The 13,791-nt window shown below is 44.8% G+C and overlaps 1 protein-coding gene across 3 annotated transcripts in view; it reads left to right on the plus strand.

The window, feature by feature from the left end:
* COL28A1 (collagen type XXVIII alpha 1 chain) overlaps positions 1-13,791 on the plus strand; it is a 1,696,952-nt gene that overhangs the window by 763,350 nt on the left and 919,811 nt on the right. For all 3 annotated transcript variants that reach the window (XM_069648530.1, XM_069648529.1, XM_069648528.1), the window contains exon 19: positions 8,444-8,515. In XM_069648530.1, the coding sequence (XP_069504631.1) occupies positions 8,444-8,515 (72 nt within the window). The remainder of the gene's footprint in view (positions 1-8,443; positions 8,516-13,791) is intronic.

Here is a 13,791-nt window from a genome sequence, read left to right on the forward strand (position 1 = left end):
TATGTTACTTTATCCTTCCGATTGCAGCAGGTTGGGCTTTCAGAGCCTGACTCAGTAGAGGTGCTTGATGATGTTGTCTCCAACTGGAGGGATTGTGTGGCCCTATCCTGAAGTTTATTAAGGACTTTTTGTGCTTGATTGTCCTCTAGATCTGCTCTTTTTGATCGTTTCTGCGAATGACAGAATTCGCTCTCGGAGCTTGCTTCATTTCATGTCCTTTTAAGGAGCACATGTCCCTGAGCCTCGTGTGATGTAACAGCTGACTGGCTCTTGCTGGGGGTGCCAGCAGTTTTCACCCGCCATTTATCAACTTTGGGTTTGTTCACATAGTCCATGGGTAATGATCTACTAGGTGACATGGATAGCGCCAACTTTGCGTTCAACTGTGACAGCTCACGAATCAATTGATCAGCTATCGCGATCGAGTTGCTACATGAATGAGAGGGGCTGGGGCCCAGCTTCTCACATTGTAAGTTCAGGGCCACTGCCAGCTCCCAAAATGTATCTACTGCTTTTTTGTTTAAGGGGGCTTGCAGCGGGGTGCTGTAGCAGTTCGAATCCACATCCCTGATGTTTCCAACAGGAGCTTCAACCTCATGTGATGTTTGAGCTTGAGGCGGTGGCCAAGTGGACTGGCTTGAATTGCCCACAGGCCATTTCATGTTGTCTTGTGTCTTTTGGGCCGTTCTGGGGAATTTGAAGGACTTCACTTCTCGAGCCCAAAACACTTTCTCACTATTCAGCCAAGTAACAGGGCTATTTTTGTTTGTCTACCCACCCACATTCGAATATAGTTTGGGGGGGTGGCTGTTTGCTTCTGCAGGTTTCTGTGGGGGCCATACTCCCCTCTTCTGCCCTATGAGGGCTTTGGATCGCCATGTTGGCCTTGGCAGAGGCAATTTTCCCCGCTCTTTCGACCGTCTTCCATGCCATTACTTTCAGTGTACTTATATCCGACTTGCACGGTGCTGCTGTAGGATACGGCAAGTCACTCATTAAATTGTGATGCAGGTCCGTGCAATCTCCATATTCAACCAAGAGCCTGCCTTTTACTATCTCGCCGGGTTTCAAGGACTCAGACAGCGTTTGCAGGCCTCTTTCTGACATAGGATTACTCAGCCCACTTGCTGTCCATTTTTGCATGTTTTTGGTGACAACAAACCCTGCCCCTCCTTCAACCTTCGCTGCATGGTCATTGCAGCGGGCATCCACATCCACCGGTGAGACCAAGTCATTTGTTAACATCACTAACTGCAGGTCGATCTTTATGGTTGCAGGTTTTAGAACGCTCGCCTCCTGTGCGTTGCCTTTTTGGGGTTCGCGTTGAGAGGCCAATAATCTATTAGCACTGATGCTGGATACACTGGGACTCTTGGGCTGCAATTCTCGCAGTTCTATATTGGGAGAAGGGCGGGGAGGGAAGTGCCGGCGCTTGATTACTTCACTATGTGCATCTTGGACACGATCATATTCCGATTCCGATTTGTGTTCGGAACAGCCGCGGCACGCCTCAGGATCAGCCATCACTGTACTTCCCCCCTACCCCCCCTCACCCGCAGCCCCCTCGGCGTGGTCACTTACTTCCATTATGCCTGTTCTTCCAGACATGCACCTGACCACGACCACGGCCACAACCGCGGCTCCACGGCTCTCAGGGAACACAAGTAACACACTCCTGCCACACTCCGCTACGATCCGCGTCAGGCAAGGAGTTTTGGTGATTTTGCTCCTCCTACTCAATGGAGCTGGAAAAAAAACTTGGAAGCTGCAAGGGTCCACACAGGTAACACACGCCTGCCACACTCCATAACTTCCACTGTTCCCTCTCAGTCAACTTGCATTTTTCCCGCTCTGCTACTTCCCTTTGCCTCTCGATCTCGTCCACTTCGCTTGTCTTCCTGCCCCGCTGCTCCTGTGCTGCTCTTTTTCTCGCCTTGAGATCCCGCTCGATCATCTCCTCCCTTTCCCTTTCCATGCGCTCCTTCTCCTCCTCCTTCCTTCGTTCCCTATCCTCTTCAATTTCTCTTCTCTTATCCTTTCCCTATCTTCTCATTCTAATCTCTCCTCCTGTTCCTTCTCCCTCTTGTCTGCCTCATTCATTATCTCCACCCATTCGGATGCTTAGCTGCTTCCCTTCAGACCCTCCATCTGTTTTACCTTCCAACTTGAGGAGTATCTGCCCTCCTATCCGCTCGTTCATAGCCATGCTCCCGAGCCCCTCCTTCGTGCCCTTCTGCACTTCGCTGCTTATCTCACGCCCGCTAGCTTGCTGCCCTGCACCTTTCGGCCACTCCTCCTCTGTATATGGTGGTGACTTATCTGTCAGATTTGAATACCCCTCTGCTGCTCTTAATTCCCATATTGGGTGCATCCCTTGCCCATCATCAGTGTCTTTGGATGCTACACTCGGAGGGATATGGGGAGGTGCGAAGGGATGATACATCTTTCATGCCTTAACCTGACCTCAAGACGAGGTTTTGACAGTCCGCTGTTGGAGAAAGGTACAATATAATGGCAATACTTTTCAGTTTCTATGAGCCTCCTTGGCTCCAGAACATATCAGGCGTGCTCCGTGCGCAGCCCATCCTTCACAGCCACTGCCTCCTCAGGCACACCCACAATCTTGGACATGAGCCATCCGCGCACCGCCACTTGTTCACCTCGTCTGCCAATCCCAATTTTTCCAATACTAGCTCTTCACCGTTGCATGCTCTCTGTGTCCTATGTGCAAACCTATGGGTGACGTCACCAACCTACTAACCAAGATAGTACTGAAAAGTCAAATACCACGCATACACTGTTATATCCTGTTACTCCCAACAACACAAAAAACCCACAGCTGTTTTCGGGTCTCCAGGCAGAGTATACCAATATTTTCTTGTGATCGAACTGCACCTGCTGCGTCGCCTAGTGTGCAAAATGTCTCACTCCAGGAGACTTAATCAGTCGACTTAACTTCCGCAATCTAGGCCAGCTCCCTTGCTAACCCTTATGGGGATACTGTCATCTATGACCCGAGCTAAAACGCCCAACTCACCGGAAAACCACAATTTACATCTCTTCTGTCATCCGTGTCCTCGAGTCAATAGTCTAAGTTATTCACCAGAACCATTTACCTCTAAAACCGAATATGCCCTAAACATAGAAAAAGGACTTCTACCTCCGCTCCTGTTCCTACTAACTCTGACATGCTAAACAATACTTTGACAGTACTTGGCGATACTAAACAATGCTCCATAATACTAAATACTCTCCCTCACACCCACAGTTGCTGTTCGACTGAGTCAATACTTACACTCCATGGTCTGCTGGTGCTGCTCAGCTGCTGGCTCCCCCAGAAGGTGCTCACTTCCCCGTCCTGGTCCACCTGGATTTTTCGCCGATTTGGATGATTTGCAACTGGCTCCTGATGGCCTTTCCACAGGCACGCGTTTCTCGTCCTCTCGAAATATGCGAGGGTCCTATAGCCTCTCAGGTTCTGTGGCAGAGGAGACGACCTGGTGCCTGGCTGGCACAGACAACCATCCACTCTGCTACCAACTTGTTGGGGGGGGACTCCCAGGTATGCCAGAGGGATACTGGAAGTTTGGGGACTTAGAGGACACAGCACCCTCCCCGAGAATACATGGAGGACTCAGTCAACGGAAACTTCAAACTGCGGTTTATTACAGACAAAACCAACAGGGATCAGCACAGGAAAAGAGAATTATTCATGCACATCTCGCTCTTCCTCAGCTTGCAGGCCGGTTTTACCCTCATATGGCTTCAGCACTTTGTTACAACCTGGGACCTTCTCCAGAAAACCTATTGGGCCAGGGGATTAAGTACTGAGTATTCTATAACCTGTACAGGATACTATAGATGTTATTCTACTGGCCCTTGCATGTCAGGTGTCTGGCCTGTTCCAGCCCCCATTTACTAACTATAACATTGTTGCAGTGTTGTGTACTTACCATTGGTTCTTGCCCGTTGCTACCCACCCCCAGGGTACTAAAATATGATTGGCTAGAGCTGACGTCCCCAGGCCTGGGACCCGAGATGGTTCTCAGCTCGCTGGGTACCTTTTAAAGGTGATTAGAATGATTATGTGTCTGTATTGTTACATGTGTGCAGCACCTTTGCCTTATGAGAAAGCTCACCTGCTTGGCGCAACACTTGGTTGCATACTATTGCATACTTGTTGCAGTCTGTATCTGGCTGCCTGAGATCGGCTCTCCTTTCCCACCGCTGATCACTGTCCATTGTCTGCTTCAGCTGTGTCACGTGTTTGGAGACCACCAAAATTGAGCCCTGCAGCTCTTAATTGCAGCTCTTAATTATGAGAATGTATTTTCTTTTACTGCAGCTGGACCCTTTGTTCTCTGGGTATTGGAATGTCATCCGTATTTCTTGACCTTGGCTGCGGGTCCTGCCTCACATTTCTAGCTCTCTGTCCCGCCTGAATTAGCTCAGTTCATCCCTTGCTCAGTGGCCTGAGGCCTGCTGTAATTTTCCTAAACCTTATAATGCGGTTTCTACGTTGTCAACGATATACTATATTTTCCAAGGGTTATTTTCGTTTAAGCATCTGCAAGCTTTGCTCAGGATCTCTTGTGCCTTGCGGTTCTGATTTGGTGCACTTGACTAATGGCAAAATAATAAAAGCAATGAGAGTATATATGTATCTGTCTTCTAACTATAGAACTCTACGCTCATGTTCTTTATGTATTCAAGCGTGTGTTTTTGTTCCAAAATGTGGATGGCACGTGTGTTTCATGTCTACCACTGCTATTTCGTGGTGTCTCTATCAACGTCAGCAACATGGCTTCTTGGTGCTCTAGTCCAGACTGTCCATATAGCTGTCTCTGACCATGGCCTGTGGCTCTTCATCCACATAGAGATAGATCTGTACCACACCTGATCTGTATGGCTGGCTAAGGGGATACCTCTCAACATATGTATCAATCATTGGTCCATTAAGAATTCATCCGAAATACAATGGATTATTGCAAGGTTTTCTGGCCTTTCATCTTGTTCTGAATTTAGTGGGGGGAGGGGCAGGACCCCGACTCCCTCTTCAGTATGGGTGGCCGATGCCTATCATATTAACTAAGATACTAATCAGACAGTCAGGAATGTTTAAAGAAAAAGTCTGATGTCGAAAACTACGAAAACTACCCTTTTATGACCCTACCACTATGTAGACTAACTCAGGTCTGGAGAATGACTCCCTTCTCCTGAGGGTGCTTCCAGTACCAGTCTTTTTAGTAAGTATTCCACAAATAGTCTGTGGTGATCTCTTGGATTAACCTCTTTAATTCCGCAATTGTATTATTCGGCTTTCTCTTCGGAAATCTCTCTTGGGTTCCTCTTATTAGTTCTCTTTTCTTGTCTGTGTTTCTCAGTATGTCTATTAGAGGTAATTCTGCTTAGTCAAGTTGCATCATCAAGGTCTATCACAATGTCTATCACAATGGCACTATCATGGCACTATTATGTTTTATTGGATATGTGGTTTAGTGGCCTGCTTCCTCTAAGCTGTTTTCCATATCTTACTTCCTCTTCCAGTTTATGTTGATTTTGTACAGGTTGTCGAGTTACTTTCCCCTTTTCCCAGGGTAGTTTTATACATTGTCCTCTTCTTTCATTATGTTGTTATGACATATCTTTTTCGGCTTAAAACCATAAAAACGTTTTAGCATTGCAATCGGTATAAAACATATTAAGACCAATAATCCATAAAATACATTTCTATATAGCGCTGAGTTCTTTTCCTATACTAACAAAATAAAAATGTTTAAGATTTAAAGTTTTAAATACATGATTATTTTGTACTCTAATTCATTGGTGATAACATGATTTCTAAACAAGCTTTTGCTCTGTGGAGCCAGGCTCTGTGGAGACACTTAGAAACAAAACAGACTGAATTTACATCTGCAGTACTTTTACAAAATGTAACTGCTGATTCAGTCGATCTAATATCCCTCATGCGAAAGAGTGGCAGTAAGTAATGTTTCCTTAGTCTGGTATACCCTGGGCTAAATAACAGAAAGTGTTTTATAGATTCCTCCAGGATTCCACACACTTTACATTGTGCATCTATTGTGTATGACCTTGAGTGATAGTGAGAGCTAGCTCGTTGAGAGCAGAGCCAATTGTTGAGTCGGAGGTATACACTGATGTTACCAAAATGTCATTATTGAAAAATGTTTTGCCAAAATAATATTACAGAATTGTATTTCTCAGTATTTAAAAAAAATCTTTGTGGGGTAAAGGAGTAGTTGGGGTGGGGTTACAACTAGAAAGAGGGGGTTTTGGGGTGGGGACTCCCCCCAAAGACAAAAAACAAAAATACTGAGAAAGGAAAGTAGAATCGGCTTGGTAAAACAGTTTTCAGAAAAACACATTTGGTAACATCAAATGGAATGGACTCAGAGGTTGGAGGAGGTGGGTGTGGGGGTGAATGTGGCAGCAAAACCACTAACTGACACTTGCCTCTTTGGATGGATGTCTGCGTACAAGGCTGGCAGAGCTGGGTGAGGTTCAGTCAAAGGGCAGAGAGGTGCCATGTGGGAGGAAAGGAGAGAGTGGTCAGACCAGGAAAGAGGGGTAGAGAGCAATAGATCAGAATGAAGGATGGTGTTGAGAGTGTGTCCATCAGAGTGGGTAGGTCCGGAGGGGAAAATACAGAGGGAGGGAGAGGTGCAGAGGTCACGGAAGAGAGTGGAGGCCATGATTGAGTCTAAGTGGATGTTGAAGTCTCCCAGAAGGAGGAGATTGGAGATAGAGGTGAGAAGAGATGAGGAGAAATTGGCCCATTCTGAGAGAAACAAGGTAACAGGGCCCTGGGGCCTGTACATAGTAGCAATGATCATAGAGGAAGCTGGAGAGATAACAAGCTTGCAGACCAGGCTTTCAAAAGAGGAGATGGGGTGGGTGGGTATGAAGGAAGAAAGCACCCACTCAGGGAAAATCAAGGCGTCACCACAGCCAGTGCGGTTGGGGTGAGGCTTTGAGATGATCGTGTAGCCATCAGGGAGAAGATAGTCAAAAGCAGTGACTGAGCTGGCATTGAACCATGTCTCGGTGAGAGTGAGGATGTCGAGATCAAAGTCTTCAAGGAGGAAGCAGATATCAGAAGAGTGTTTGAAAGCAGAGCAAACATTTGGCGTGGCTAAATGAAGCCGGTCACCACCTTTGAAGGCTTTCTGAGGTCATGTGCAGGGAGGTGGTTCACTTGTCGGAGGAGGTGAAGGATATGTTGAGAGAGAGGATGGAGGAGTGGCAGGGAGGAAGTTGATGAGAGACGGCAGGCACTAGTCAAAGAGGTGGAGATTGGGTTGAGGACCCTGGCCATGATAGTGCCATTGTGATAGACATTGATGATGCAACTTGACGATGAGAAGCCAGCCATGAGGATTTAACATCTAGTGCCACCATTAATGGGAGAGGAAGAGGAAGGGGAGAGCGTGGAAATCAGATGTGGAGTCCATAGGTCAGGAGAGGGGACAGAAAAGAGGATGTCAGTGACAATTTGTCTGGATGTGCCACTGACATAAGTGTCTGCAATAGGTAATCCAGGTTTACAAGAAAGGCAATCTTTTAAAAACTTTTTCTTTGCAGACTTAGTGAGAGAGGGAGGATAGGTGATAGCATAGCACTTAGAGTAGATAGGAGAGATGGAGAGAGACATAGTGGGAGGTAGTGAGGGTCAGGACAGGAGACAATACTGTACAGGTACAAGGCAGTTCAAAGGCGGGGTAGATGGTATTTAAAAAGAACACCTAGATATGATTTTGCACAAAAGCACTACAATAGCACAAGAGAGGAGGTAACGACCATTTCAAAAGCACATCCAGATTTGATTTTGCACAAAAGCACTAAAATAGCACAAGAGTGAGGTAGCAACAATTTAAGAAGTGCATCTAGATTAGATTTAGGGGAAGGGTGCTGGTGCAGCATTGAAAGGGCTGGGCACAGTATATAGCAGAAGAAGAGAAGAACAGTAAGTGACCAGTGACATTTGGAGGAGGATGGCGATAGTAGTGTGGCTGAGAAGCCAAGGGAGGCAGGAGTCAGTGGGCAGTAATGTGGAGGGCTGATTCCTAATGCAGGAGAACCGGTGTCAACTGATAACATCTTGTCCCATTTAGCATTTGTGTGATCGACTATATTGTTCACTGGCACGTGTTAAAACTGGGTTTGGTTAAAGGACACATTGATGCGTGCCAGTGCCATTAGGTCCTTGTAATCTTTGTCTATATGGCTATCTTGTCAGCATGTGTTTGATTTGAAATCTGTCTTTAACCCACCATCAAATGTTCAGAAGATGATTAAATGATGAGGCTTCATTCAAAGGAAATCCATCCTGGATTTGGGAATTGAAGTGTTATTACAAGAACATATCAGTATGTTAAGGTTCATTTTTCAATATTGTGACAATCCAAAATTCTGCTTATTTAAGGGAGATCCAGGAATGCAGGGACTGCAAGGGGAGCCAGGATTACAAGGAAAAGACGGAGATATGGGGAAGAAGGTAAACAACCTTATTTTTGTTTGAATGTAGACGTGGGGAAAGAAACAGCAGGCACAACAGAGGAGAACCGTTATAAAAATACATTGCAGCAGGAGAGGTTATTGGCTTTGCAAACAGAAAACAATGAAATCACATACATATTATTCTGCTAGATTATAATTGCACTATTCCTGGCTATACATGTGCAGTGGCTGGCTTAAAGAGTTTGACAGAAATTCCAGTCGCTCGTCAATGTGCAAACCCAGCAGGAAAATCATTTGTAGATGAAGGGTACGTTCAAACAAAATTCCCAGAAAAAAAAAATATCTGTGTTTAATCCCAGGGAAGTGAATTTCATGTTTATTATGAAAACACATATGTTAAAGACTGAATGATAAGAATATATGTTCACTCTGTAATAAAGATATTCAAATCATTTCGATTGAAAACTGCGAAAATTGTCTGACCATATTTCAGACTGCAAATTTCCTTTAATTTTTGTTTGCTAAGGGCTTAATCAGGGTGTTTTTGGTGCATGTGTTAAATATGTTATCAGAAGATCTAAACAATCTGTGCAATTTATCAATCAGTAGAACTCTACAGACAGATGCTGTAGAGCAATATTTGAATTCTTGTTCCACCTCTTAATGCGCATGCTGATTTTTCATAACGATAACGAGCGGTGAACAGTTATCCCACAAGCAGGCAATATGGCTGGCTGAAATACCACCTACAGGAGAAATAAATAAGTGTTCTGCTGTGGTGGAATTACATTTTACAAGTATGACCTCATCTACTGCTTGATCAGCACAAGCAAGAAACGTGTCAACTAAAACTGGAAAAAAGGGGTAAATAAATATATTGCCCCTCCCCATGGTGATGGGCAGATGAACATATCACTCATAGCTCCTGCCCCATCCCGCGGGTCCAATAAAAATGTCCACAATGATGAACGTGATGTGAGCTAAAGATGGCTAGAATAAAATCAACCTCCTCATCCCCTGACACACGAAGAAAATATACATTCACCATGAAGCAACACAGACATTGGGTTAAATGTGCACTTAGACATGAAGAATATTAACACAGCATCCATAAAACATGAGAAATAGATAAGCAATGCTTAAGCTAAATGCAACACTAATGGAACAAGAGTATAGCTCACTAACTGGCTGGGAGGATAGCTCAGGGGCAATGCATTTATCTTGGAAGCAAGACAACGCATAGCAAAACAGGTCTGAATCCCGGCTCACGCTTAGAAACTGCTCCCCAGTATTAAGAACGTTAAAAAAGAACAAATATACATATTACAGAGATGCAACAGTGATGAGCAGCCATGTTGTCTAGGTTGGAGGCAGCAGTCAACCTTTGTGATACATTAAATACCTTAAAAGACTCAGAAAGCACATGCTGAAATAATTAATTAAATAATAGACCTGTGCAGAGCCCGGGCCAGTGAAATTAAGGCATCTGAGTAAAGGTTGAAATACGGGAGAAGAATGTTCTCATGAGATGGGGTTTGCCTAGAAGAAGCCAGGTGCACAGACTGGCATTGAAATACAGCAAAGTGAAGGCAGCATGTGGCAGACTCTGTGTCATTTCATTCATTTGGATTGTGTTTCTTCTGTGAATAACACAGCGGCCCGGAAGGCAGAGTTGCCGTGGAAGCACCGGCAGCAACGGCAGTCGAATGGGACTCCATGGCAATGGGGACTTACAAGATCTGCCGCCTGACTTCCTGCTCTGCCGGGACTTGTAATGTCCTGTAATGTCTGACCTTGTAATGAGGCCCTCTGTGTCTTTTCGTTCATTTGGATTGTGTTTCTTCAGTGAATAACACTGCTGGTAATTCTGCCGTGGCCTCTTTAATTCAGAAGGAAGATCGACATAAACCACGCACGGCATGAAGTGGAGGTGGAAAGTCAGCGACAGACTCTGTGTCTTTTCATTTATTTGGATTGCATTTATTCAGGGAATAACACTGCCAGTAATACTGCTGTGGCCCCTTTAATTCAGGAGGGCGACCTACAGAAACCACTCTGGGTGTGAAGTGGAGGAGGCAAGTGGCATTCAGCGGCAGACTCTGTGTTTTATCGTTCATTTGGATTGTGTTTCTTCTGCCAATAACACTGCTGGCAATGCCGCTGTGGCCGCTTCAATTCAGGAGGAGGACACACATAAACCATGTCAGGTGGGAAGCGTGGGAATGAAGTGGAGGCGGCAAGTGGCAGTCAGTGGCAGTCAACAGGCGAAACAGGCTCCAGATGATATCTTGGTAACATTGATCTTAATCTTTTCTACATTTCTCTTGACCTGGATTTTGTTACAATGGCCTATGCATTCAGATAGTGCAAGGTGATAATGCCAGGTCCAAGTTTACAGTCGGAAGCTCTAACTATTGACCTGGCACTGATCACTCCCCCCCGCGTTGCTCTTCGATAAGGAAAAGTCTCTCCTCCTTAGCTGTGAACGTGACGTCCTCTAATGATTGGGCATTCCACGATACTCGACCCGCTCCCCCGATGTTGGCTATAGCAACTGCATGCAAAAAAAATCTTGTGACTGCCTCAACTCCTAAAATGACAACGTACTTTGCGGAGAAAAATCCACATCCAAGCTCTGCCGCTCCAGTCATAAACATAATGGTGGGCAATGATCTGACTGACTCGCCCATGGTTGGAGGAGCTCTAGATGTTGAGACCTCACTAAGACCTATTATTCATTCACTTTGTACAGTTGGGGAGTCTGAGAATGACCATTTAGTCCTGCTTGCAGCAGCATTGGACAAAACTTTGCATGTGATGACACACGCAGTATATGATAACTGCGAGGGAATAAACCAGGTTGTAACCCAGGAGACAAAGCTGTCCTCTCGACCAGCAGAGAGTGGAGCAAGATCTGGAACTGGAATTAGTTGCCTTCACAAGCCGTGTCAGTCTGAAGACCCTCATTTATGCCACTCTCCTGATCTGTATGCAGGTACCTGATCGAGCTAAAATGGTTCTTTTTCTGCATTATTGGGCCATCCATCTAGAGCCCCTCATCCAGTGACTGATATGTGTAATACAGCAGGTAGATCCAGAGGTGGCGAGATGGATTTGGAAATTCTGCATCAAGAACTCTTGCTTCAAATTATGTTGAACCTGGACCACGTCTGTCAAGAATATTCTCCCCAGGCAACTCCTGCTCTCAATCAAGACTCCAAGGTGCTTCCGCAAGAGGATGAAGAAGCACAGTCTATTTTGTTTTATTTTTTTATTTTTATTTGCAGGTTAAGTTTAAACATACACTTTTAGCAAAACATAACATTTCCAGACAGGGTATCGTTTCCTCGGACCTCCAGACCATGATGTCCGGCTCTGTATCCAAAGGTCAGGTGACCAAAGTCTATGGTGCTTACTACTGTAGTCTTGAGTGCAAACAATTCCTAAAAGATTTCACTGCTGCTGTTATCAAGGAGGTTTTATCCCCTCTCAGCAGCTGGCACCACCAATATTCCAGTGACATAGTTCTATAGTTTTCCAAGTCAAGGCCGTGCAAGTAGTGTATAGATGGGGGAGAGTTTCCATTGAAGCTTCATCCCTACAGAATCTGCAGGTTTTTACCCCAGTTTCTGTTTTGATTCTGGGGAATGTCTCTTCCCTTGTTCTGCAGAGGCTGAATCGGGGCCGCATAAATTGAGAGCTAAGGGCCGGCTCTGGGCATTTTCTGAGATATTGTTGGTTCTCTTCTTGTTGTCTTATCTCTTGTGCTAAGGATGTATGTATCTTGTATTTACCGACGTCTTAAATGGTGTTAATTTAGGCAGTTGCCCATAGTTTTTTCTTTACCTTCCCAGGGTTAGTCAGGAGGTCCTCCAACGTACTCTCATCCGACCATAGTAAACTTCTGCACTCTTCTCCCCATTTAATCAATGCAGTGTTCTCATTCCTGCTGGCTTCGGCTTTAATCCAATTCATCATCAGGGAGCAGGGGGGCTGTATCGTTCATGCATTCTCCAAACAGGTTTAATGTATTCCTTTCTGACAATCTGTATCAGGAGGGATCTAGGCAGGTTGAGAGCTTTCTTCCAAAAAAGGCCTTCTAAGATTGCCTAGTGTTTTAATGGCATTGCAAACATATCATCCGCACTGTAGGTGAGTGTCGGTACCACTTTAACTTTGTAGAACTCAATTAACGGTAACAGTGAATATCTACAAAATGTCCTTTTTAAGATCAGAGCTTGATTAGCTAAAGCTGTGGCTTTTCCTCTTAGGACCTCAATTGAGTGTGATTCGAATATACTTTTTGAGATCTGAATCCCTAGATATTTAAAGGAATCATCTGATTCTATTTCCATTTGGTTGAGTCACCATTTAAATGTCTTCTTTCTGGGTGTTGGGCCCTTTTTTAAGGTGAAGATCTTTGTTTTGTTAATATTGATTTCCAAGTTATCCTCCACTGCGCATCCCGCCAGCCTGTTCAGTTGCCTTTGTAGGCCTATTACAGGGAAATCAAATAATTGCAAGTCATCTGCATAGAGTAAATGAGTAATCTTGACCTTGCTGATTTTTGGCGGGAAACTCCTAGTGTTTTCCATGAATTTACCAAGGTCTGAAATATACAAGTTGTACAGGGCCGGGGCTGGAGAGCACCTTTGTTTTACGCCCCTGCCTGTCAGTATCTTTTCACTCAAATGCCTGTTCGCATGGAGGCGGATTCTGATCGAGGTGTTTGTGTGTAGTCCATAGAGTTGCTCAAGCAGGTCTGGGGGGCAGTTCCAGTCCTCGAGCTTCTTCCATAGGCGATGTCTGTTGAGCACAATCTAACTTCTCGATCTTTCAGCGAAAAGGCTGACACGTTTCTGGGGCCCTAAAAGGATGAGCAAATAAAAGAATTTTTAAAAAAAGTAAATGTGCTGCTACCAGTACCACAAAATATTTACTTTCCCTTACTATTCCTATTTCAACTTCTGTCAAATCTTTACGTAAAAAACAGAAGTGTCCTCTAATCGGTAGGTAAACATCAATACGAATTTGCAAGTGATTCTATTTATAATGAGGAAGAGGATGTGGCGTCTATAATAAAACTTTCTCAATATCCATTGCAAGCATCAATTATTTATTTGGCCCCTGCTCTGCAGATAGATCCATCCACCATTCATTGAGTTATTATTCCTCAGGTTTCTATGCACTTTTAATCACCCTCAACCGACTATGATTACTCAATCCTCTTTGAATGAAGAGTGCTTCTTTACACTAGAACAAAAAAGGATGGGCCTCGACTTGCTAGCAAAATCAAAAACTCTCATGGATCCC

This window comes from Ambystoma mexicanum, chromosome 2q, assembly GCF_040938575.1.
Source record: "Ambystoma mexicanum isolate Mex_15411 chromosome 2q, UKY_AmexF1_1, whole genome shotgun sequence".
Lineage (NCBI taxonomy): Eukaryota > Metazoa > Chordata > Amphibia > Caudata > Ambystomatidae > Ambystoma > Ambystoma mexicanum.